At 43.4% G+C, this 23,901-nt stretch overlaps 2 protein-coding genes across 5 annotated transcripts in view; both read right to left on the bottom strand.

Moving 5' to 3' along the window:
- LOC137431572 (uncharacterized) overlaps window positions 1-13,195 on the bottom strand; it is a 42,066-nt gene extending 28,871 nt beyond the window's left edge. For 2 of the 4 annotated variants that reach the window (XM_078782139.1, XM_078782140.1), the window contains exons 1-7: window positions 12,897-13,187; window positions 10,864-11,057; window positions 9,143-9,443; window positions 8,149-8,905; window positions 6,844-6,968; window positions 6,636-6,743; window positions 5,729-5,845 (exon numbers count right to left, since the gene is read on the bottom strand). In XM_078782139.1, the coding sequence (XP_078638265.1) occupies window positions 5,729-5,845; window positions 6,636-6,743; window positions 6,844-6,968; window positions 8,149-8,905; window positions 9,143-9,443; window positions 10,864-11,057; window positions 12,897-12,929 (1,635 nt within the window). In that variant the 5' untranslated portion in view covers window positions 12,930-13,187. Of the gene's footprint in view, window positions 1-5,728; window positions 5,846-6,635; window positions 6,744-6,843; window positions 6,969-8,148; window positions 8,906-9,142; window positions 9,444-10,863; window positions 11,058-12,896 lie in introns of all 4 variants that reach the window. The other 2 variants (XM_068123037.2, XM_068123036.2) reach the window with 2 other exon arrangements.
- A 1,014-nt stretch (window positions 13,196-14,209) lies between these two features.
- Window positions 14,210-23,901, bottom strand: part of COPS2 (COP9 signalosome subunit 2) — a 42,500-nt gene continuing 32,808 nt past the window's right edge. The window contains exons 8-13 of the mRNA XM_068123038.2: window positions 23,461-23,639; window positions 23,299-23,351; window positions 22,866-22,963; window positions 22,565-22,647; window positions 22,383-22,441; window positions 14,210-14,896 (exon numbers count right to left, since the gene is read on the bottom strand). Coding sequence (XP_067979139.1) covers window positions 14,752-14,896; window positions 22,383-22,441; window positions 22,565-22,647; window positions 22,866-22,963; window positions 23,299-23,351; window positions 23,461-23,639 — 617 coding nt within the window. The 3' untranslated portion in view covers window positions 14,210-14,751. The remainder of the gene's footprint in view (window positions 14,897-22,382; window positions 22,442-22,564; window positions 22,648-22,865; window positions 22,964-23,298; window positions 23,352-23,460; window positions 23,640-23,901) is intronic.

The raw sequence follows: 23,901 nt of genomic DNA, 5'->3' as shown, positions 1-23,901 counted from the left end.
GGGGACCGCAAGGGAAAGACAGAACAGGGGGACCACGAGGGAAAGCCAAAGACAGCACATGGGGACCGCGAGGGAAAGACAAAGACAGCACATGGGGACCACGAGGGAAAGACAGCACAGGGGGACCACGAGGGAAAGACAAAGACAGCACAGGGGGACCACGAGGGAAAGACAAAGGCAGCACAGGGGGACCACGAGGGAAAGACAAAGACAGTACAGGGGGACCATGAGGGAAAGACAAAGACAGCACATGGGGACCACGAGGGAAAGACAAAGACAGCACATGGGGACCGCGAGGGAAAGACAGTACAGGGGGACCACGAGGGAAAGACAAAGACAGCACATGGGGACCGCGAGGGAAAGACAGTACAAGGGGACCACGAGGGAATGACAAAGACAGCACATGGGGACCGCGAGGGAAAGACAGCACATGGGGACCACGAGGGAAAGACAGCACAGGGGGACCACGAGGGAAAGACAAAGACAGCACATGGGGACCGCGAGGGAAAGACAAAGACAGCACATGGGGACCGTGAGGGAAAGACAAAGACAGCACATGGGGACCGCGAGGGAAAGACAGTACAGGGGGACCACGAGGGAAAGACAAAGACAGCACATGGGGACCACGAGGGAAAGACAAAGACAGCACAGGGGGACCACGAGGGAAAGACAAAGGCAGCACAGGGGGACCACGAGGGAAAGACAAAGACAGCACAGGGGGACCACGAGGGAAAGACAAAGACAGCACATGGGGACCACGAGGGAAAGACAAAGACAGCACAGGGGGACCACGAGGGAAAGACAAAGACAGCACATGGGGACCACGAGGGAAAGACAAAGACAGCACAGGGGGACCACGAGGGAAAGACAAAGACAGCACATGGGGACCGCGAGGGAAAGACAGTACAGGGGGACCACGAGGGAAAGACAAAGACAGCACATGGGGACCGCGAGGGAAAGACAGCACATGGGGACCACGAGGGAAAGACAGCACAGGGGGACCACGAGGAAAAGACAACACATGGGGTCCACGAGGGAAAGACAAAGACAGCACATGGGGACCACGAGGGAAAGACAAAGACAGTACAGGGGGACCACGAGGGAAAGACAAAGACAGCACAAGGGGACCACGAGGGAAAGACAAAGACAGTACAGGGGGACCACGAGGGAAAGACAAAGACAGCACATGGGGACCACGAGGGAAAGACAAAGACAGCACATGGGGACCACGAGGGAAAGACAAAGACAGCACATGGGGACCACGAGGGAAAGACAAAGACAGTACAGGGGGACCACGAGGGAAAGACAAAGACAGCACATGGGGACCACGAGGGAAAGACAAAGACAGCACATGGGGACCACGAGGGAAAGACAAAGACAGCACATGGGGACCACGAGGGAAAGACAAAGACAGTACAGGGGGACCACGAGGGAAAGACAAAGACAGCACATGGGGACCACGAGGGAAAGACAAAGACAAGGCTTCTGTCAAGCTTCAGATATCATCGGTCGAGAACCCGAACCAGAGGTATGGGATAGATGCAGCATTCACTGCCACAATGCAATCACTGCCACAACAGACTGCTGTTACGTCTCGAGAACGGACCATTGGCCATTTTGCCTCGCGCCTGATTTCATCGCTCCAGGTTTCTTCACCTCGCTTCAACCATTTTCACAACCATCCAGACGTTAATCTGGTGTGTGTGTGTAACGTGGATTTTGAGTGGGAATTTGCGGTGAGCCGTCTGTGAGCCGTTGAACGTCCATACCCGAAGGTGTGATTTCCCATTCGCCTCTTGAAGACACCTTTGCCCATCTTTGGCAGTGTGACTGTCAACCAAGCGAGATTCTGGTCTCGATACTACATCGTTCTGACGATCACTGGAGCGTGGATCGACTCTGGTTTGAAGCTGGGACAGAGACATTGGGAATGTTATTTTCACTCACTTGGAGCACAGTGAGTTATATTGTACGAAACTGATGGTACCATCATCGGAATGATATATTGGTTGTACAATTGATTAATATTGTTATTGTGCTGTTATTCTTGTGTGATCTTAATACAATACTTGTTTGTTGGTAACAATTGGTGTGGTTTCACCATTGATCCTTGACACACAGAATAACACATCTTTCTGCCGTGACTCCTCTCGGGACTCAGAGGTACACCGTGACCGGGGTTTGGGGAGGAGCACGTAACATTTGTCATGATGGGGTATTTTGTGTAGATCGATGATGATCTTCAAGGATGTACCTGAGCTCAATTTGGAGTGTCATAGTAAATGCGTTGCCTGGTGTTGGCTTAGCGGCTAGGGTGCCAGCTTAGGATCCTAGGATCCTGGGTTCGAATCCCGGTCGATCGCTGAATTAACGCCAGGGGGTTTGACTCAGCCTGTCATCCTTCCGAGGTCGGCTAATTGAGTACCAGTTCACTGGTAATTCCCCGTTTGTCGTAAAAAGGCGACAAACAGGGTTGGCGACAGGAAGGGCATCCGGCCGTAAAACATTGCTTCAAAAAGGGGACCAACAAAAAACAACAACAACCGCGGTGCCCGAAAAAGGACAACCCCTGCTTTGCGGGGAAAAATGGCCTCTAAAGGTGTTTTTATTTATTTATTTATAGTAAATGCGTTGAATACTTATTAACTCAAGACATTTCAGCTTTTCATTTTTAATTAATTTACAAAAATATCTTTTAAAAAAATTCCACTTTGACATTATGGGGTATTATGTGTAGATCAGTGACAAACAATCTAAATTTAATCAATTTTAAATTCAGGCTGTAACACAAGAAAATGTGAAAAGGTCAAGGGGTGTGAATACTTTGTGAAGGCACTTTAAGTGTCCTCTGCAACATAATGTAAGGACTTAATATCGAAATACATATTTATACTGTTTTTAAGTTAAAATGCATCTTCCGGCTTAGTTGCAGTCTGAGAGACAGAATGTCTGTCTGACAGTTAAATGCAGTGTCAGCTGTTACACTGCTAACCACAGTATCAATCACCCTTCAAACTTTAGTAACCTTTGTGGGAATCCACCAAGTTTTGTCATAATCAGTCCACTAATTTTTGAAACATACATACATACATACATACATACATACATACATACATTGTTGTGTCAGTAGGGTAGGGGGATATATAGATCCAGGTAGCTCTGCATAGGTAGGTGCTCCGGCTGTCATGATGGGGAATCCCACGTGTAATAAGTTCTGTTTAGGCAGTTTGTTCGGATTAAGTGTTTATTTGTGCCCGTCACAAGGGAGCGGGGCTTGTTAACTAGATTAGGGCATAAGGATAAAATTTCCTTGTACGTCATTCCCTCTGTGATCTATCCATTGTCCAGTATGGCAACGCACATAGACACGTAGATTAGGAATCCATTCCCATTACCACACAAACACGACTTAAATCTTCTCTCCGCCACAATAACCATAAAACCCACCGGAAGCCAGTTCGGGGCACTACCGAAGCAGCCACAGCCAGCCACATCACCAGCTGGCATAGCAACAAACACATTGAGCAAGCCAGGCAACAGACATGCCCAGAAGGACTCGTGATTGGTCGAGGGAGGGGAAAGAAGCAGGCCGCCGATTGGCAGAGAAAGGAAGAGCTCGTGATTGGTTAAGGGAGGGGAAGAAGCGACGCACTGATTGGCGGAGAGAAAGACGGCTGACGTCACGAGACGATCGATAAAATGACACGCAAGCCGGCATTTTGCCCCTTCTTGTTCTGGTTCCTCTCGTTCCAGACCCCCCTTTTGCGCGGGACCTTCTCTTGCCTTCAGACTTTGGGTGGAGATACGAGGAGTTCACAGACAGTGGAGACGGAGCGCTGACGATTCTCCTTCCCTGCGTTCGCATGCGAACGGCGGGCGTACGAGCGAGGCTTGCCGCTGGAGCGTGACGAGCCAGGCACGAGCACGGCGCTCGGCGAGGCCTATCGGCGCGCGAACAGATGCGCATCGAGGCCTGCTTCCCGCCAACATCGGAGACGCGGTGGGCTTGTGCGCTTGGAGCCGATAATCCCTGACATCCAGCCAGACAGAGATAAGCCGCACCACACAGAACACAACGGTTTCTTTGATTAATTCTTCCCCTGTGCTGTTGTTGAAGTGAAGTGTGTGGGATCCCAACCTAGGTTGTAGTATTTATCGTCGCGTTCCTTGTTATCGGGTTCCGTTTAATAAATCTTGTTTTTGTACACTTTAATTCCGTCTCGGGTTGAGTTACTTTTTGCAGGGTGAAGACGCCTGCGCCAGCCGTCCAGGTGAGTCGGTTTTCTTCATTCCGTCTCGCGTATCATTCGCCATCAATTGGATAACGCCTCAAAGTAAGCTCAATTAGCCATCCGTGGTGCTCTGTCTTAATAGAGCCATCCACAGGACAATATATATATATATATATATATATATATATATATATATATATATATATATATATATATATATATATACCACACCACGTCTCTCAATGGAAATTAAACATTAAACTTGAAAAAAAATGAACCATTTCTCGTAACCGGATCCAGATCTTCACCAAAATCGAATCACTTTGTCCTTGTTACAAACCCAACCTGTCCACAAAGTCTCTTCTGAATCCATCTATAACGTTTTGAGATATCCTGTTCAGAGACAGACGGAGGTGAAAACATAACCTCCATCCACCTTCGGTAGTGGTTTAATAATAATAAAACACACACACACACACACACACACACACACACACACACACACACACACACACACACACACACACAAATGAAATGAAAGCTTGATGTACTGCCATTATTTGTGTTTCTTTCTCAGGTCTCAATGTAAACGTGCATCGTGCAAGTTAATGTAAATTCATCATTCAACCTACCTGAAAATGTCACTTCTCATAGTCACAGAACCTTCTCCTTTTAGTTACTTTTTATGCCTCTGCTGACGAAGTCACATTGTGTTTTTGGGTTGTTCGTCCATTACCTCGATAATTTAAGAACAGCTAAAAGGATCCAAGTAAAACTTGGTACATGTAAATTGATGTAAAGATAAACGTATTTGATTATGGGGTTAAGAGGTCAAAGGTTCCGTTTGGTAAAAATTCTGTTGTCGCACTAACCGGTGAATCAGTGACGGGATTTTGAACAAGCTTAGTACAAGTATATATTATGATGCATAGATGAACTGATTAGATTTTGGCATCAAGAGGTCAAAGGTCATGCCAGGTAAAAAAATGGGATTCTTGAAAACAGCTGAAGGGATTTAAATCAAACTTGGTACAAGTATGTATAATGACGTAAAGATGAACTGATTAGTTTTTTTGGGTCAAGAGGTCAAAGATAAGAGGTTATGTTAGGTAAAATCCTGTTACCATGATAACTTGTGCACCAGTGATGTGATTTCCACTAAACTTGATACAAGTATATTTTATATAATTTTCCCTAAAGACAATCTTGGTAATGTCGTATCCTATTATTCATGTTTTCTCAGGATCACGAGTGATTCAATGTATCCGTGACTTAAGTGACATCACATTTGCATTTCAGACTATAGTGGACAATATGTGACTGACTTCATGAAAATATTGAGAAATACATAAAATGTACATTTGCTGCTTAATGGTGTTTTTTCTGTACAAGTATGTAAACCAAAGAAGAAGAAAAAACCTAAATAAATAAATAATTAGCAGGTCAAGTAATTGTACATTTAAACACTGTTGAGCCAACATGTATTTTAAACCTACCTGTGGTGCCTCTTTGCTGTTCTTCACAGATGTTCCAGCAGAGTAAACTTTAGACGAAAACCGGAACGAGCTGGATCTTGCAGAAGCTGTTGATAGGTCTGGAAACTCTTCTTCATCCTAAGATTACATATACAATAGGTGAACTATAACAGTTTCAAATGCAAGAAGTTCTTGCTAATGCATTTACATTGCTTATAATCTAGCAAATGTTATCATCGTTGAAGGGACTTCTCAAAGTAGCTTCTATCTGCCTTTTAAAAAAAATTTCATACATCTTAGGCTCATGGAAGAGCTCATACAAAAATGCACATGCAGGATAAAGACACGAGTAGATGTCAGAGTACGTCCACATGAATTACGTGATTTGAATCTGGGTTCAATCCATCATTAGCCTGGGGGAACACTAACCAGCCAATCCCAGTCTTGTCGTCGTTACTTGACACCCATCTGAGGAGCATCGGTTCACCCAAATTTGGTAAAAACATGTTCATCGCCAAGAAATCTACGCTGGCCAGGTTTTATTGGAGGCATTACCGACGCAGCCCTCAACCAAGTAGTAATTTCGAATTTGACGAGAATACTGGTATGCAATGACCGACTCTTTTCTAACATGTCAAAGGGTTCTAACACCTGCAAGTTAACGCAAGCAGGCTGTCAAGCACCTCGATGACAATTTATGATGGGGTTGGGAATCAGATACAAATGAGAGTACACTACCTCAGAGCTATCCTGCCAGCCACAACCACATACGCATACCTTCACAACAGTTCACTGTTAAAGCTTAAGGCTCGCATTCCTTGTAACAAACACATCCCAAGTATTCAATTGCTTTGTAGTCATAATGAATAAAAAAGGTACAACTGAAGATGGACTGAAAAATAAAGATAGTGAAACTTTAGAAACCTACCTCAAATTTCAGAATAGTTTCATTAACACAAAACTCCTCCACCACCCTTTTCTTCTTCCTTTTCTTCTTCTTCTTGTTGTTCTCCCCACTTGACAAATCCTCTTTCGCCTGCATTGCACAAGCTCAGCTCAACAGCAGCCCAACACAACTTGGATGCTCCACCACTGTTAAACTATCAAACCAATGAAGGAGATAACTGAAGCCTTACATTGTGCGTGTGTGGTGAGACCGAGGCCCCCTTTTCCTTGGAAGTCTGACAAGTGGTTGAAAAGTCAGCCTTCACTTGTGGTTTCTGTGGTGGTCTTGAAGCAATCGTGGCCCATAAAGTTCCGCCTGCATGGATGACAGATGTGAGTGCCTACGAAGAGCATTCAGAAGACCGTGTGACTTTTTCAGATGCCAAAGCACATGTCTTATTTCAGTTTTACGAATCTCCAATTTGCTCTGCTCGGCTCTCCTGTTGAATGGTCACCATTCATGGAGCCTCAGGGACACTTGTAGAATTTACAGGCCAGAGGAGGAGTCATAATGAGGTGAGATGTTCAACCTGTACATTTAACTTGGAGCTCAGCTAAGATGCCAGCTCAAAGGTCAATCCTTGCAAAAGACACAACGGCATGAAATATGCCCGCATTGCCAATAAAACCACCGGTTTAGGTTCCCTCCAAAAGATGGGTTTTTCCCCATAACCCCAGATAGTTATACTTCGTTCTCACTGCGATACCGTGACAACGAGTGTAATCTTTTGAGCTGCGCTAAGCAGCCATACTTGCTCCTCTGTCCGCACCTCCATTACAAACAGCACATGCTGTGGTATATGTGATGACGCAACTGTTTGAGCACATTACAAAAACAAAAAGCAAGTTTTTTTTCGCCCCCAAAATGACGGACGATTTTCTTGCTCTTTTCGTCTTCATTATAGATATCATAATGGTGTGCAAGTAATAAAATAAGTAAATAATGGTACAAAATGTAGTTAAACATGGACCGAATACACTAACTGCACACACAACTTGCATGCACTCCCTCAATATTAAAGGCATTCAAATACACAACAACAACAGACATTTTAAGGCCATTTTCCCTGCAAGAGCAGGGGTTAGCCTTGCGGTCCCCATGACAATGTTCAATGATAAGTGAAAGGCATTCAAATGCAAAACTAATAAATTAAAAAATACACATTACCACATCATCCATAGGGTGATTACATCACTCCTCCCCCCCCCCTCCCTCCTACCACCACTCCCCCCTTTCTCCTCCTCCCCTACCACCACTCCCCCCTTTCTCCTCCTCCCCTACCACCACTCCCCCCTTTCTCCCTCCTCCCCTACCACCGGTAATCGGTAAAATGTTTCTAAATGCAGTGCAAACAAGGTCAGATCAGTCCATCAATATCAAGCCAGGTGCTAGACAGCTTCAGGCAAGCCTGCAATTGTTTACTACTCCACTGCTCTTTAATTAATGATAATACTGGACAACAAATAATTCTGATTATCCCTCAATGTGAACATACCTGGAGGACCTGCGGCTCCAGCAAGTACATCATTTGCTACTGTTGATATTGCGTTTGTTATTCCAGAGATCCTCTGCTTTCGCTCTCCAATATCATCCCAGGACGCTGCTATCGTGTCTCGCTCTGCTCTTCTTCTTCCTCCTTCTCCTCCCCCTCCTCCTCCTCTCACTCTTCCTTCCTTTCGAGCAGCTCCCAACTCTGGCCATGCACTTTCTTCAGATTCAACCTCCACAAGACTTTGTTGGACACACTTCGTAACCCACATGGCTTTATCAGCATTTCTCTGTGTGCACACTTCTGGCAGTGCTTTGCCAACATTACTGCGCAAGGGTACCGTGTCCTCTTCTCTGTTTTTCAACCGATTTCTTGGCAAAATTGGCCATCCAGAATTTTGAGATCTAGCCGGACGTGTTCGCCCAGTTCCACCTCGCCTCTCTGTTGTTCTCTCTCCAGCAAGAATGTGTCGCTCCGGACATACACTTGGTTTGGAATGTGAAGAACTACCACCAACCGCCTGAACGTCAGCCGATGGTCGTGCACGTGTGTCGGCTTCCCGCATTTGTTTCAGATTTCGATCAACAACCGCTTTCTTCGACACATCACGTTGCTCTGTCAGCCTTCCATTTGAATTTGCACTCCAGGAAGGTTTCAACCTCGCTTGGTCCCGTACTGCAGGGAAGTAAGCGTGGCACGTCGGGTAATTGCAGGACGAAACCTTTGGGAATGATGAGTAAGCAGTTGTCTCTGCAGCTTTGCCCTGGAGTGGGATACATGATAAGTGAAGGAAGGGATTGATACATCATAAGATATGTCAAAAAAACACCTCAATTATTCAAACCAATTTACAAACAATGTTATTAGATACGAATTATTAAATACAACTTCATAATCAAATAATTTATTCTCAATAACTAGCGAGTGGATCAAAGAACCAGTTTCCTGAAAAACAATCACAACACATTCATAATCAAGATGGATTCGATGGAAAACTTACAAGTTTTATATCCGTTTTTCTTCCCTTAATTTCTGATTCCGTTTTTGAATTCCTGTATTTCCCCACTGACAGGTGAGGTTCAACTGCAAAGGTTTTCCTCGATTTAACGTCTTCATCGACTCCAGTCTCAAGAAAAAACCTTGATGATGTGAGGCAAGCATCCGAGTCTTCCTCACTCTCTGGATAACGCTTCTCTGGCATGTCATCGACACCTTTTCGACCTTTGTAAGATGGAACAAAGTAGTTCTTGTTGGGTGTGTCGTCATAACGCCAATACAGCTCCTGCGGTTCCCAGTAAATGCTGTTGATAAAGGAAAATTCATCCTCATTGGCAAATAAATTAGCAGTGTCGTGTAAACAATCATAAACCGGAAATATAACCTATTTTCTACAACCAAAAATAAATAAATAAACTAGAATGGCACTCGGTAGAGCGCATACCTCCGCCAGGCTGAACAGTTTACGATTTGTATCCCACTGATAGGCCAGATCTTCATTCAGGCTTGAATATAAATCTAATCGGCTTGTCCTTGTCACCTAACCAAAACATCCACCAATTTTTGTCATAACCTGTCCACAACTTTTTGAGATATTGTGTTTTGTATCGTTTTTGGCCCTATCTTTCAATTGTGAAGAATCACTTAAGGAGTTCTCGTACCAGATCCGGACCTTCAACAAAATATAATAAATTCGGCCTTGTTACACACCCAACCTGTCCACAATTTTTTGTCCCAATCCGTCAATAACCTTTTGAGATATCCTGCTCACAGACAAACAAACAGACAAACAGGGGTGGATACATAACCTATGCCCACCTTTGGTGGTGGAGGTAACAAAAAAATGGTGTGAGTGCACAAGATGACACACGGTTAAATGAAGGAGCATTTAGACATTTAAAGAATCATTGTCATGACAAGTATGATAAAGCAGTGTAAGAACAGTGCTGCAAAACACTTCACTCCTTAAGCATTCATGGTTGCCCTTTGTCACTGAAGACAGACTTTCACAAGTGACATGCCAACAACCTGGGAGAGTGAAATTATTTAGACCAATTATTTAGACCGGACCACGAGCTACCCACAGTTTTAGGCCGGAATTTGTAATTTGTTCAGGATGTTGACGATAGCTCGCTTGCTCTTTGCGAAAGACACAGTGGGATCTTTAATGTCCATTAACGACCAGTGCTGGCAGACGGATCCTCCAGCTCAACGTCCTTCCGATGGATGACGCACACATTGATACATCACCCTGAATTCAAAACACCAGGGTGACAGTTTACAGTTGGTTTGAAATACGAACCCAGGCTAGAGAGCTCAGAGGTGAGTGTGGATACCTCAAAGCTATCCTGGCAGTCCATCTCAATCACTGAATCAATACAACTGTAACATAACATATTCCTTGTATTCAGTCTGTATTGAGTGCCTCTTTAGAGGTCTATAATCGGTGTCCTGTCCTTGCTATTTTGAGCCTTCTTCTAACCTAATGGATTACGACTCCATGGATCCAAGCCTCAAAAAAAATCAAAATGTTTTGACTACCAATAAAAGCAGGAGGCTGTGTTCAGGTCTTTCTAAATTCTTCCTTACTACAATGAAGCATGTGCATCAAAATCTTTCCTGATAACCTTTCCCCTCTGTCCACCTCTAACTTGTCCTCACATCCTGTTCCATAAACATATCTACTCAAAACATTTATAGACCGTCTCAAATCCCAAAACATACCCTCTGTGAATGTCCCCGGTCATGAACCCCGCACACAGAGAGGATAGGTATGGCGGCATGGAGGTTGAGGGCAGCACCACCATATTACTCTCGGTATCTGAGCAAGCTACTTGACAGACAGAATTGAATGATGATGTGTGGTGGCGACATGCAGATGGCACGAACGGTTCCACCTCTGCTGAAAGTTGGCTCCCCTGGAGAAAGAAAAAGCAAGGACAGTTGACATCACAAAACACAATCGAGTATCAACAACACGTGGCATGACCGGTATGATGTTCTCTGCTCGTCAACTTTAGAAAAAGAGCAGACAACAGCATAGATCTAGACATGGTCTTTGTCGACCTTATGAAAGCGTTTGATCTGGTCAGTAGAGAAGGCCTGTGGAAGCTACTGTACAAAGTCAGCAGTCCCACTAAATTGATCAACATCATCAGATCCTTCCACGATGGCGTGGTTGCTCGACAGTGCATGCACTTCTGAGTCATTTCCTGTTACCGTTGTGTCCTAGCTCCCCTATTATTTAGCGTTGTTTTCCTCTTTGTTTCATAATGCCTTCGAAGATTGCACCCGGGAAGTGATGATCCAGTTTCACACCGACACCGATGGTAGCGTCTTTAATTTGCAGTGTCTGAAGGCCCAGTCCAACATCACCGAAATGGTGCTCTGTGATCTACTTTTCGCCGATGACTGCGCAGTGCGCACTCTTCAGTCATAATCTCGAAGATATGCAATTTATTGTCACCTCCTTTGCTCAATCTGCTCGTTGCTATGGCCTTACGATTAGCCTCAATAAGACCACGGCTATGCTTATTAATCACCTGTGAGCAATCTATCATTATTAATCACCTGAGCAATCTATCATTATTAATCACCTGTGAGCAATCTATCATTATTAATCACCTGTGAGCAATCTATCATTATTAATCACCTGTGAGCTATCATTAATCACCTGTGGGCTATCATTATTCATCACCTGTGAGCTATCATTGTTCATCACCTGTGAGCAATCTATCATTATTAATCACCTGTGAGCTATCATTATTAATCACTTGTGAGAAATCTATCATTATTAATCACCTGTGAGCTATCATTATTAATCACCTGTGGGCTATCATTATTCATCATCTGTGAGCTATCATTGTTCATCACCTGTGAGCAATTTATCATTATTAATCACCTGTGAGCTATCATTATTCATCACCTGTGAGCTATCATTATTTATCACCTGTGAGCCATCTATCATTATTAATCACCTGTGAGCTGTCATTATTAATCACCTGTGAGCTATCATTATTCATCACCTGTGAGCTATCATTATTCATCACATGTGAGCTATCATTATTAATCACCTGTGAGCTATCATTATTCATCACCTGTGAGCTATCATTATTCATCACCTGTGAGCTATCATTATTCATCACCTATGAGCTATCATTATTAATCACCTGTGAGCTATCATTATTCATCATCTGTGAGCTGTCTATCATTAATGCATCATCTGTGAGCTGTCTATCATTTATTTATCATCTGTGAGCTGTCTAGTCTGGGTTTGAATCTTGACGCATCTATGGAGGGTTTTCAGAGTTATCCCATAATTCTGTGCGCACCGCCATGTTGGTTGTATTCACATATTTGGCAACGACAGCATCAGTAGTTATATAATCGAGCACCTTCATCTCGTTATTCTGACTTACTGCAATGGAAGGTTACATTCGTTATTTGGCCTTGTTAGGTCTCCTTTACCTTTTCTTGCTTGTTTACCTTGCCAACCAATATGGCACCGACGCACTGCATCATGGGTACTGAAACCCCTCTAGAAATTATTACCTTGATGTTTCACCTGCAGGACGATTCATCCAAGTGTGCGCATTCCCTCAGAGGGACGTTAAGCCAGACCAGAGGGGGGCCGTCTGAAATGACCGTGAACGTCATCACTAGTAGTGACACTACCTCCACCTGGTTTCATCGCCCATGAGACTTACCGGAGCGGGAATCAAATTCAACACGAATTCAAATAAACAGCTCAATGTTACTTTCCTTTTCGTAACGCTGAACAGCATCTTCATTCGAGATGAGGGACGAACAGAGATCCAGGGCCTAGCACAAGCATCTCGAACGCCCTGTGATTGTAAAGGTCAAAGAGAACGAATCAAAATTCGGAAAGATCACCTTGGCCTTGTCATCGAGCTGCACCGCCATTGCCTCCATTAACAGCCTCCCCTGTGGCAGCGCGAGCGCCTTTACCCGATCACCATAGCGCTCGATACGATGTTTACTTCCTGTCACATGTCCCCCGAGCGAACTTCCACACAACGCTGCGCTCTTTTGATTTCCACTCGAATCTATATACGCCACTGTTGGTTTTAGATCGGAAGACGGAACGGCAAACGACGACCCCGGAAGTGTTTCGGCCAATCGCCTCACCTTGACATACGCTCTTGGTCGTGGCACCTGCACACAAAGTCCTTTCGGAAAATACTGTAAAACCTTTAAACGCCACAAAATTAAATCGGCGACGAGAAATTGCGGTTTCATTGCATTCTAAGTCCACGTGATCCATAAGCATAATACCATACTGCACTTATATGCACCATAGACAAGGCCACAGCAAAACTATACTTGGTATTGTTGACTTTGGTTTGGCTTTTGTCACTGGCACTACAATTACACAAGCACTCGCACATGGCTATCCGGCTGCCAACTAACACCATTAGCTGGTTTATAACATTAGCCTAACCTGTGCTCCATCTTTGCCACTCCCACACCGCTTTCTCAATTTAGCACGTCCACTTTACCACAGTGCATACATAATAAATAGACTGTCCCTTTGGGGAGAAGGGGGTAGGGAGGGAAACAGGGATGGAGGAGATGAGGCAATGGGAGGGGGGAGGGAGAGAGGCGGAGGAAAGGGAGGGAATCCAACTTTTTCTGGGGGGTAACATTGGCTGTGGCCGCGGCCTCATTCGGGGTATGGGGGACCGCGAGAGGGGCGTAAGTTGTATAATATGTAAATGGGTACCGTGTAGCGCCACCTGGTGATGGTGGCAGAGGGTATTACAATTCCCTTTTTTACCTGGGCAACACGGAGTTTATGAAGCACTCTTTGCATGGGAAAAATTTTCTTCCTTTCCTTCCCCCCATCCCCGAAATGTATATGTAGTATATATTCCCCCCCCCCCCCCACCCCTCTCCCCTCACCTTCCCCTCCCCACTCCCTTCCTCACCCCTCTCTCTCCTGCTTCCCTTCCCTTCCCCCCTCCCCCTGCACCCCAAATGCCAGGTACTCCTGCGAGTACATTATAAGGAAATAATGGGGAAGGAGGGAATAAAAAGAAAGTGAACAATCTCAAGACAAGTTATTTATTGATGACCGCAAAACTTTACATGCATCAAAGTAACATTACAAACTTGGCTTTTATTTGTGTAAGATGCGCGTGTGTGCGTGTGTGCGTGTCTATATACATCGTTCATGCTGCTTATTAAATGTTATCACAAGCCAGGAACTGACATCTCAATGAGAACGTTTACACCAGTGAATGATGGTCTGAAGGCATTAATTACTCAATATTTTTCACCAATTAAGGGGAAACAGGAGAAAAATATTTCCAAGTAGGCTTAAGTTTTAATCCAACATCATTGAGCAACACAGTGTTACGTTGACACAGCTCCACCACAGGTGATCAAGGTGTGATCGAACTCCAATATGCTGAGCATAAACGCTTACGAGTGAAAGCAGGTCGTCTCACTGTGGGTAGAAGGCTACTCCAACTGGTTAAAAGGACTCCACACCTCCCCCAGACCAACCCCCAACTTTGTAATCTCTGTAAAGGTCTCATGAAGGATCTTCAAATCATCAAAAATGTTTCCCCATTGGCCTTACTATTTTCATCAAGCAAGTTTGCCAGCGATGGCCTGGTGCAAAGAGTTCAGTTGATTGGTCCACTTATCCAGCGCAGAATAGCCGGCACCACCACGCTTCTGATGGTCAAGCTCCAGCACTTGGTTCACTTGGTCGATGCGTCCATTGATAGTGCTTGGATAATGGGCAACGTGGGTAGTACAAGGAGATAAGGCAAAGACAGAAGAATGATGGTTAAGGATAACAGAAATCGGGTTTACTATTTAAAATGAATAAAATAAATGATTCACAACTCTCAGCTCACTCAATTCCGTTGCCCTGTCTGTTTGTCTCTACTTAGGCTACAAAATCCACAGTGAATAGAACAGAAAAATACAGTGGACTTATTGAAAGGGCATGGAGACGCAGCAAGCGAATGATCAATGGGGAGTGGACAGAGAGGAACGCGACGGAACCTGCTTAAGAACACACAGGATGCTTCAACACCGAACTTAATCTAAAGTTATAATCACACCAGAGTCGCACAGGAACACACAGGACAAACGGGAAGAGTGAGACAGATGGGGGAGGTCGAGTAAAATGTGGGTTTTCCTTCTTGGTGACATGGAGGTGCAGCATCGGGCACACAGGGCAGGGAACTAGCATTCGTACAGATCATACTCTGTGCGTTCCACCTCATACTGCTCAGTACTCAAGGACATCTCCCTCTTGTTTGCACTGTTGGGGTTGGACTTTGGATTGTTGGGATATTTGCACCCAAAACTGCTTGCAAGTCCCTCAACTGCCGACGCGAGAATCGAGAGTGCCTTTTTAATGGCTCTACGTGCCGCGTCATCAGCACCCTCCAATTTGCTGTGCTGCCAGCCACGTGACCTCATTGGCCCAGGGCAGCAGCCGTGAGGATGCCATGTGTCAACCGCCTCGCCTTCCAGTCACCATCTTGCTTGACACGTGGCAACAATTACCATGCTAAAGGGGTGAGGGAGCCATTGTATTTGTGGCATGAGGCAAAGAATTAAATAATGAAGTGGATGAAAAAATAAACCCCAAAAAACAAAAGACTCTCCACTCACCGCCATTTTGATTCCTATGCCGTTCATGCTGAACATATCGTCGAATCTGTCATATATCACAATCGCCATGCTCTACCTTAACGTTTTTCATTCAGTGTGAAACACAAATGAACATATGTCACCCACAGGGTGAACCGTATCTTGCCAAAATGTGAAAATTCCGTTTTTTCGTCATGACGTCATCAAATGACGTCATAGCGTCAAACTGTTTACAGATCTGGGAAGCACTCATCAAGGGCATTCATATGAGGTATTACTCGATATGGTACCTACGATTTCAAAATTTGACCTTGGGGTCAATAATTTTCGACCTCCAGCGCTAACCATGAAGGTCAAGGCCGATCGCCACCAAAAACTAATCAGCTGAGCGCCGGACCATATACTAGATTCCCATGAAGTTTGGAGACGATCCGATCAAAGTTACTCAAAAAATTAGTGTTTCGTCGACCTCCATGATTGGCCGCAAAGTGACCTTGACCTTTGACCTTGACCTTCATAATTTTGTGTGCTAAAGGGTATCTCTAAAAGACAATGATATGCGAACTTACAAGAGTTTCCAAAGGGAACTGTGCTCTACAGAGTGACCTAAACAATGCGAACTAAAGCAATACAATATACATGAAAAGTGCAGTTTTTTCGTCATAACGCCGTCAAATGACGTCACATTGTCAAACTAGTTATATGTTTGGAAAGCACTCAACAAGGGCTTCAATTTGAGGTACTACTCGATATGGTAACTGAAACTTGAAAATTTTACCTTTTGGTCAAAATTGAATGACCTTCAAAATGACCTTGAAGGTCAAGGCCGATCGACACCAAAAACTAATCAGCTGAGCGCCATACCACACCCTATATACCCACCAAGTTTGGAGATCATAAGATCAAAGTTACTCAAAAAATAAGGGTTTCGTTGACCTCCATGATTGACCGCAAAGTGACCTTGACCTTTGACCTTGACCTTCAAAATTTTGTGTGCTGAAGGGTATCTCTATAGGACTCTGATATGCGAACTTACAAGAGTTTCCAAAGGGAACTGTGCTCTACAGAGTGACCTAAACAATGCGAACTAAAGCAATACAATATATACACAAAGAATTAAGTTAAGCACCCCTACACAACGAATTAAGGTAAGCACCCCCTAATATATATTCTTTGTGTATATGTATACATTGGCATATATTCTAAGGTATGTGAGATCAAATAATGATTGGTATGACATTAGCAATTATCCATTGATGAAATTGAGTGATCAAAGTGAAAAAAAAGTGATTGGTTGAGTCAGTGATCCGATCACGTGGGTCCTACACACGTTATTGACGCAAAGATCGCTAGAGGTCTTCTCAGAACAATGACTGTACGTTAGAAAACATAAACGTCATCCACACTGTCCGTGATGGACCTATAGCTCCATACTTAAATTGAGGTGAAAATATGCCTAAAATTCCCAAAAAATTTCACCTTAAATTATTCAGAATAAAATATTGAAAACGGCATGATTGTTATGTTTTTATGTGACCATAATATCACTTCTCCAGAAAATATAGCAATATCATGGGTATATTACACTGTTTTGACGACAACAAACTTGTAATGTGCGAGGTTGTAAAAAAACGGGGGGGGTGCTTAACTTAATTCTTTGTGTATACATGAAAAGTGCAGTTTTTTCGTCATAACGCCGTCAAATGACGTCACATTGTCAAACTAGTTATATGTTTGGAAAGCACTCAACAAGGGCTTCAATTTGAGGTACTACTCGATATGGTAACTGAAACTTGAAAATTTTACCTTTTGGTCAAAATTGAATGACCTTCAAAATGACCTTGAAGGTCAAGGCCGATCGACACCAAAAACTAATCAACTGAGCGCCATACCACACCCTATATACCCACCAAGTTTGGAGATCATAAGATCAAAGTTACTCAAAAAATAAGGGTTTCGTAATTTGACCTTGGGGTCAATAATTTTCGACCTCCAGCGCTAACCATGAAGGTCAAGGCCGATCGCCACCAAAAACTAATCAGCTGAGCGCCGGACCATATACTAGATTCCCATGAAGTTTGGAGACGATCCGATCAAAGTTACTCAAAAAATAAGGGTTTCGTTGACCTCCATGATTGACCGCAAAGTGACCTTGACCTTTGACCTTGACCTTCAAAATTTTGTGTGCTGAAGGGTATCTCTATAGGACTCTGATATGCGAAGTTACAGGAGTTTCCAATAATAACTGTGGTCTACAGAGTGATCTAAACGTGAAAAAAAAATGATTAACCACAAACAAAAAAACAAAAAAATAAACATATGTCACCCACAGGGTGAACCGTATCTTGCCAAGTGACCTTGACCTTTGACCTTGACCTTAATAATTTCGTATGGTGAATAGTATGTCTTCATGACCAACGCACATGAAATATTGAAAGATTTTGATGAGAACTGAGGAAATAATTTTTTCATGAAAATTCCGTTTTTTCGTCATGACGTCATCAAATGACGTCATAGCGTCAAACTGTTTACAGATCTGGGAAGCACTCATCAAGGGCATTCATATGAGGTATTACTCGATATGGTACCTACGATTTCAAAATTTGACCTTGGGGTCAATAATTTTCGACCTCCAGCGCTAACCATGAAGGTCAAGGCCGATCGCCACCAAAAACTAATCAGCTGAGCGCCGGACCATATACTAGATTCCCACCAAGTTTGGAGACGATCCGATCAAAGTTACTCAAAAAATAAGGGTTTCGTTGACCTCCATGATTGACTGCAAAGTGACCTTGACCTTTGACCTTGACCTTCAAAATTTTGTGTGCTGAAGGGTATCTCTATAGGACTCTGATATGCGAAGTTACAGGAGTTTCCAATAATAACTGTGGTCTACAGAGTGATCTAAACGTGAAAAAAAAATGATTAACCACAAACAAAAAAACAAACAAAAAAACAAACAAACAAACAAACAAACATACAAGCTGACTGATACATCTTGCAAAAACTTCGTTTTGGCAAGATAACAAAAAAACAAACAAACAAACATACAAGCTGACTGATACATCTTGCAAAAACTTCGTTTTGGCAAGATAACAAACCGATTGTTAAAATGACCATGAAATATCGAAAGCATCGGCGTTACGTCTCTTCCAACAATACCGTACGTATAGGCCTTTGGCGTTATGACTCATCTTTGGACCGCTTCGGACAAATTAAGCCCAGGTTTCTTAATACAGTCGTGTATTGTTTCAGTAGTATCGTTTTCGTAATAATAATAATACTATAGTAAATATAACCATGATACTTTAATCCCAATGTCGTGAATGGAAGGTTCATGATCAATGATGAGTGGTGTTCGGCACCAATATTAATAACGCGGAAGTAAGAAATTCGCCTAGGTTTTTTGATAGTAATATCATTTTCGAAATAATGATAACGTAACATTAATATCAAAGTAAATCTAATCATAACACTAATCCCTTCGTAGTGACTGCAAACGTACTGGAAGTTAAAATATATCATCTTCTACACATTAAAGTAGCGGCAGTTTTGAGTCTGTTACGTCATCACGTCTATGATGTCAATTGCTTGTTTTCTTGTGACGTCATCGGAGCACGCGCGCAGGGCACCCTGGGACACCTCGGCCATTTTGATACCCTCTCGAACAACGTCGTCAGCGGATTCACATTAAATAGTTTTTGTTCACGACCAGTCATGCCAATTTGCGGCGTATTTCGTTGTTCAAACAGGCCAGGTGTTAGGCCAGGAGTTAAGTTTTACAAAACGCCCAATCTTCTACTGAATCAGGGTGAGGAAACAAGAAATTTAAGTGAAGAGAGGCGGCGTTTGTGGAAGGCTGCCATCAATCGCAGTGACATCCAAACAGAATCACAGTGGGATCGCACACCTGTCTGCTCCGAGCATTTTGTTAACAGTAAGTAAGAACATGTTTCATGGAATGCGAAACCTGGAACATAAAAGTATTGAATTTGAAACTGTCCAATAAACTTTCTAAAGTTATGTACTCTTATCAACTCGGTCAAAATGAATCTCGATTTTATCATGTGAAGAACGTGCTATGTATTCGTTGCTTACATGATAAATATAGGTGATGACTTATGGCCATACGCACAAAGCACACATGGCGGCACTCACTTCGCACTGTGCGTCACATGTCTACAAAGTATGCACACATGCATGCACAGCTTAAAACTGCAGTGGTTTTTGAACAAATGGAGGGCACTTAATCAATCAGGTCCATAACATTAACACAAGCAGCTTTAAAAAATACATGTTTGTTTAATATATTAATACCTTGGATCGAATCAAGTGGACGTCATTCAGTTCTTTGTGTAGGATTTGTCGCACCCATCCATCTTGGTACAACCTGTATGCCTCGAGGGATTTATACTTCTTCAACTCATCTTTGGTATAGGCCGATTTGCTGAACAACAGGTAGTTGATCACGTCGATGTGGGTCACCTGAGGCCACTTGCTCACATTCTTCTCAAATTGATCATTTGATAGACCATAAGGGTCACACCCAATGACAGAAATCTTCTCTTTATAACGAACAAGAACGTCCGGGGGGAGCGTCTCTTGGTAGCCAAGGTTGGCACTCGCACTGCTAGCCATACTCAAGCCTGGATCTACCGTATCCTTACGTACACTCCAAGTCTGTTCTACAGGTAGTTGGTTGCAGGTTGACCCACTGCCCAGGTGTTCACCAGTTCACTGGTCCACGGCAAACTTAAACCGAATGTTCTGTGTTTGTTGGGCAACAATACGTAATATAAACTAGATGGCACCACACTCCACATGAACGTGACAAAACAAACAAAATTACTTTACAAAACAGACTTTTTGCGATCCGCATTCACCATAAACCAACGCAACAAATCAATATCAGCGCACACGGACAGATTAGCTTGGGTATCAAAATGGCCGCCGCGCAATGCGAGATGGGTAACTGTGACGTCAGTGAAAACAAAGGATACAACAGCTGACTCCACCGACCGACATTTTAATTTACAAGTAGACCCACTCACTATGGGAGTGGCAGAAAGGGTCATTCATCTTTGGGGTATATAGATTACAGTCGATCTATGGTCGGGTCTCAAGAACATTGGGTTGGTGTTCATTTACCATGTTTCTTGTGGAGACATCGCAAAGTGGTTTAAGCATTCGAGCAAGCAGTCCATTCAAAACCGTTAAGGAACAGCTGGCTTTGCAAGCGCTAGCTAGCTCATTGGTAAATGAGCACACCTCCGTCCCTTGTGGGGTATATAGATTACAGTAGATCTTTGCTCAGTTCTGTAAGTAAAACGTACCTCGCAGATGTCGGGATTCCTCCAAATTTATTTGTTTAATGTTATAAACAGCATGAGCGACTGTTTGAAAAACTAATGTTTTTTTTTTGTATACAAGATCGAGGCTCGTGAAAGAGCTAACATTAATCACACAAAAAGTCAAACCGACACATAAAACACAAAAATAAGGGGAGCGGTAGACAAGATGGGGAGAGAGGGGGAAGGACACAAACGCAACATTTGAGAGCAGGGACATCGGGAGAAATGTGGGAGGGGGAGGGCTTGGGGGGAGCTGGGAGAGGTACAAAACATATGAACACTGCAAGGACTTCCAAGAAAGAAATTGGAAGTTCAAAAAAAGTGTATCTGGGGTGAATTAGCGGGGGTAGAAAAGATCAAGGTTTTGGATGGGGGAAGATAAGAGATGGTGGTAAACAGCTGTTTTAAAGACCTGGAGGGAGGAGTGGGATTGAAGGGAGTGGGGGAGTTTGTTCCAGAGGCGGGAGAAAAGGGGAATGAAAGAGTGAAGGTGAGCAGAGAGCCTAGATTTTGGCAGTTTGTTTGGCAGTGTTTGTTGTTTGTAATATTTTACAAGCCCGGCTACGCTGCTGTTGGACTTTCGGTCTTGTTTATTAACACTACATGCTCTAGGCTTGTGGAAGAGTTATGACACAGAACAAATCAGGACACAATATAACAAAGGGAACAGTAGGAGAAAGGGGGAAACGCCAATGGCAGGGCAGAGGGAGAAAATAGATGGAGATGGACAAACAAGGGATGCAGGTAACGATGCAGGGTAAAGGGAGAACGCAAGAGGTGGATAAGAAGGATTCAAAAGCAAAGTTTTGGCAGGGGTGGGGAATGGTTTAACAGGTTCAGAAAAGATCATGATTTTGATCATGATTTTCTCCTCTTCCAGGAGGAGAATGCAAGTCGTTTCAAACCTACTGCCTCATCACAGGATTCAGCAGCATGCCAAGAGCAGGAGGATGGGTAAGATAATTTAAGACGAGATGGAATTAATCTGTGTATTTGAGAGAGTAGGTTTCTGTGTAAGAATTCCCAGGCTGAATTAATATCAGCGGCGGTGGATATAGGAGACCAGTCCTGATGTGTTAAAAATAATAATGAAATAATTAATTATTTATTTTTTTGACGGCGAATACATGAAGCACGAATGTAGAAGAAGGTCACATGTTATGAACCGTGAATACGGTGGTCCTCGAATGTCGGGACCGCGAATGTAAAGGTCTGACTGTATACATCAAATCTAACCATTTAAGCAGAAATACTCACTTATCAAGGATGCACTGCACCAGAAGGCTCTCCACATCAGCCACATCTATATTGAGTTCCTACAAGAGAAAGGAAAGAAGTGAAACTATTGATCAAAGCAGCTCCATAAAACCATGATTTTCAGCTGGTTTCATCCAGTCTAATTGCTAAAACCGAGTGAATGAAAGGATCAAGATAGGCACCTTTGAGATGAATGGGATGTGAATCCTTGTGTAAGGCATGATGAGTTTAATAAGCACTTGCGTCCGGATATTACGAAGGAGCTCTGGGAGAATGAGAAAAAATAATAATAAAACGCGTGTCACGACCACATGGTTAACAAATCAGATGATTGGTCAAGATTTCAGGAGGTGAAATCACCTCAAAAATAAATTGTGTGGTTGAGGGACAAGTGCTGAATGGATGTGCTGACATTTTGAGAGGGGTGGAGAGTGGGGTCAAACCAAAGATGTAGTTGAACAATGCTAATGGCCACTCAAGTACCCTCGATATGTTCTCGGATGAATGGATCATCCATGATGTTGCTCCTGTTCGTTTTGAGTATCTTCTCAAACTCGTTAATGTCGTTGTTTTGGTAGGCACTTTAACAAAGATAAGGAGAGGGAGGGAAGAAAGGATAACGGTATACATCATGAAAAACCCACAAATCAGAGGAAGCAACACATGTTATGTGTGATTATGTGTCACTTGTTATGTTATGTAATGTGTCACATCACAGTGAGTGACACATAGCAACACATGTTATGTGTCACTCACTGTGATGCTTTCATATTAACTAGCACCGAGTATCTTATTGCCTTGGAATCAATGTAAAAATAAATAAAATGGAATTAAAGATGAGTGTTCGAAATACCTGAGAAACAGACAATGCTGCTTGTTGTGTTAACTGTGAGATGTTGTGATATCACAGACATACCTCACAAGATTTGTCATAGCCAGAATTTCAGGGTCATTCTTGTACGGCTTGGCCTAGGGTGCACCCGCAAGCAGATCCTCAATAACCACAGCACGTTTGATTATATTATCAAAGCAATCATTATGGTTTAGTAAAGAACTGCAATGATCCTGGAAAATACACCTCTTGCGAGTCAAAGGGGTTGATTCCTGATTTCATAAGCATGTTTGCAAGGACGAGGTACTTGAGGCATGTGGTCCGGCGTGGGCTCCCAGACTCGTCGTAGTTCTTGAAGGCCTCAAAGAAGTCTGTGTGTGCCTTTTCAAATTCTCCCTCCCGCAAATGCATTTTTCCTCCACATTCTGCAAAGTGTAAGACAGAGATGCAAAATGCCATGAACTCCTCGTAGGCCATGGCATGAGGGACATTTCCATAATCTTATCTATATAAATATTTTCATGTGTTTCTGTGCATATATGTGCATTTATACGTTATTCTTTCATGGGCAAACCGCTATACCTAGAGGCCCCAAATTTTGGGTGTAGGTACTTCAGAATCTGGGCAAGGTTTTAAGCTACCACACACTTTGGCCTTTACGTCCGTTTTGAGGCCACCATAAATTAT

This window comes from Myxine glutinosa, chromosome 7 (assembly GCF_964187855.1).
Source record: "Myxine glutinosa chromosome 7, kmMyxGlut1.1, whole genome shotgun sequence".
Lineage (NCBI taxonomy): Eukaryota > Metazoa > Chordata > Myxini > Myxiniformes > Myxinidae > Myxine > Myxine glutinosa.
Note: the sequence above shows the minus strand (reverse complement) of the source record. Positions and strands in the feature narration are given on the sequence as shown.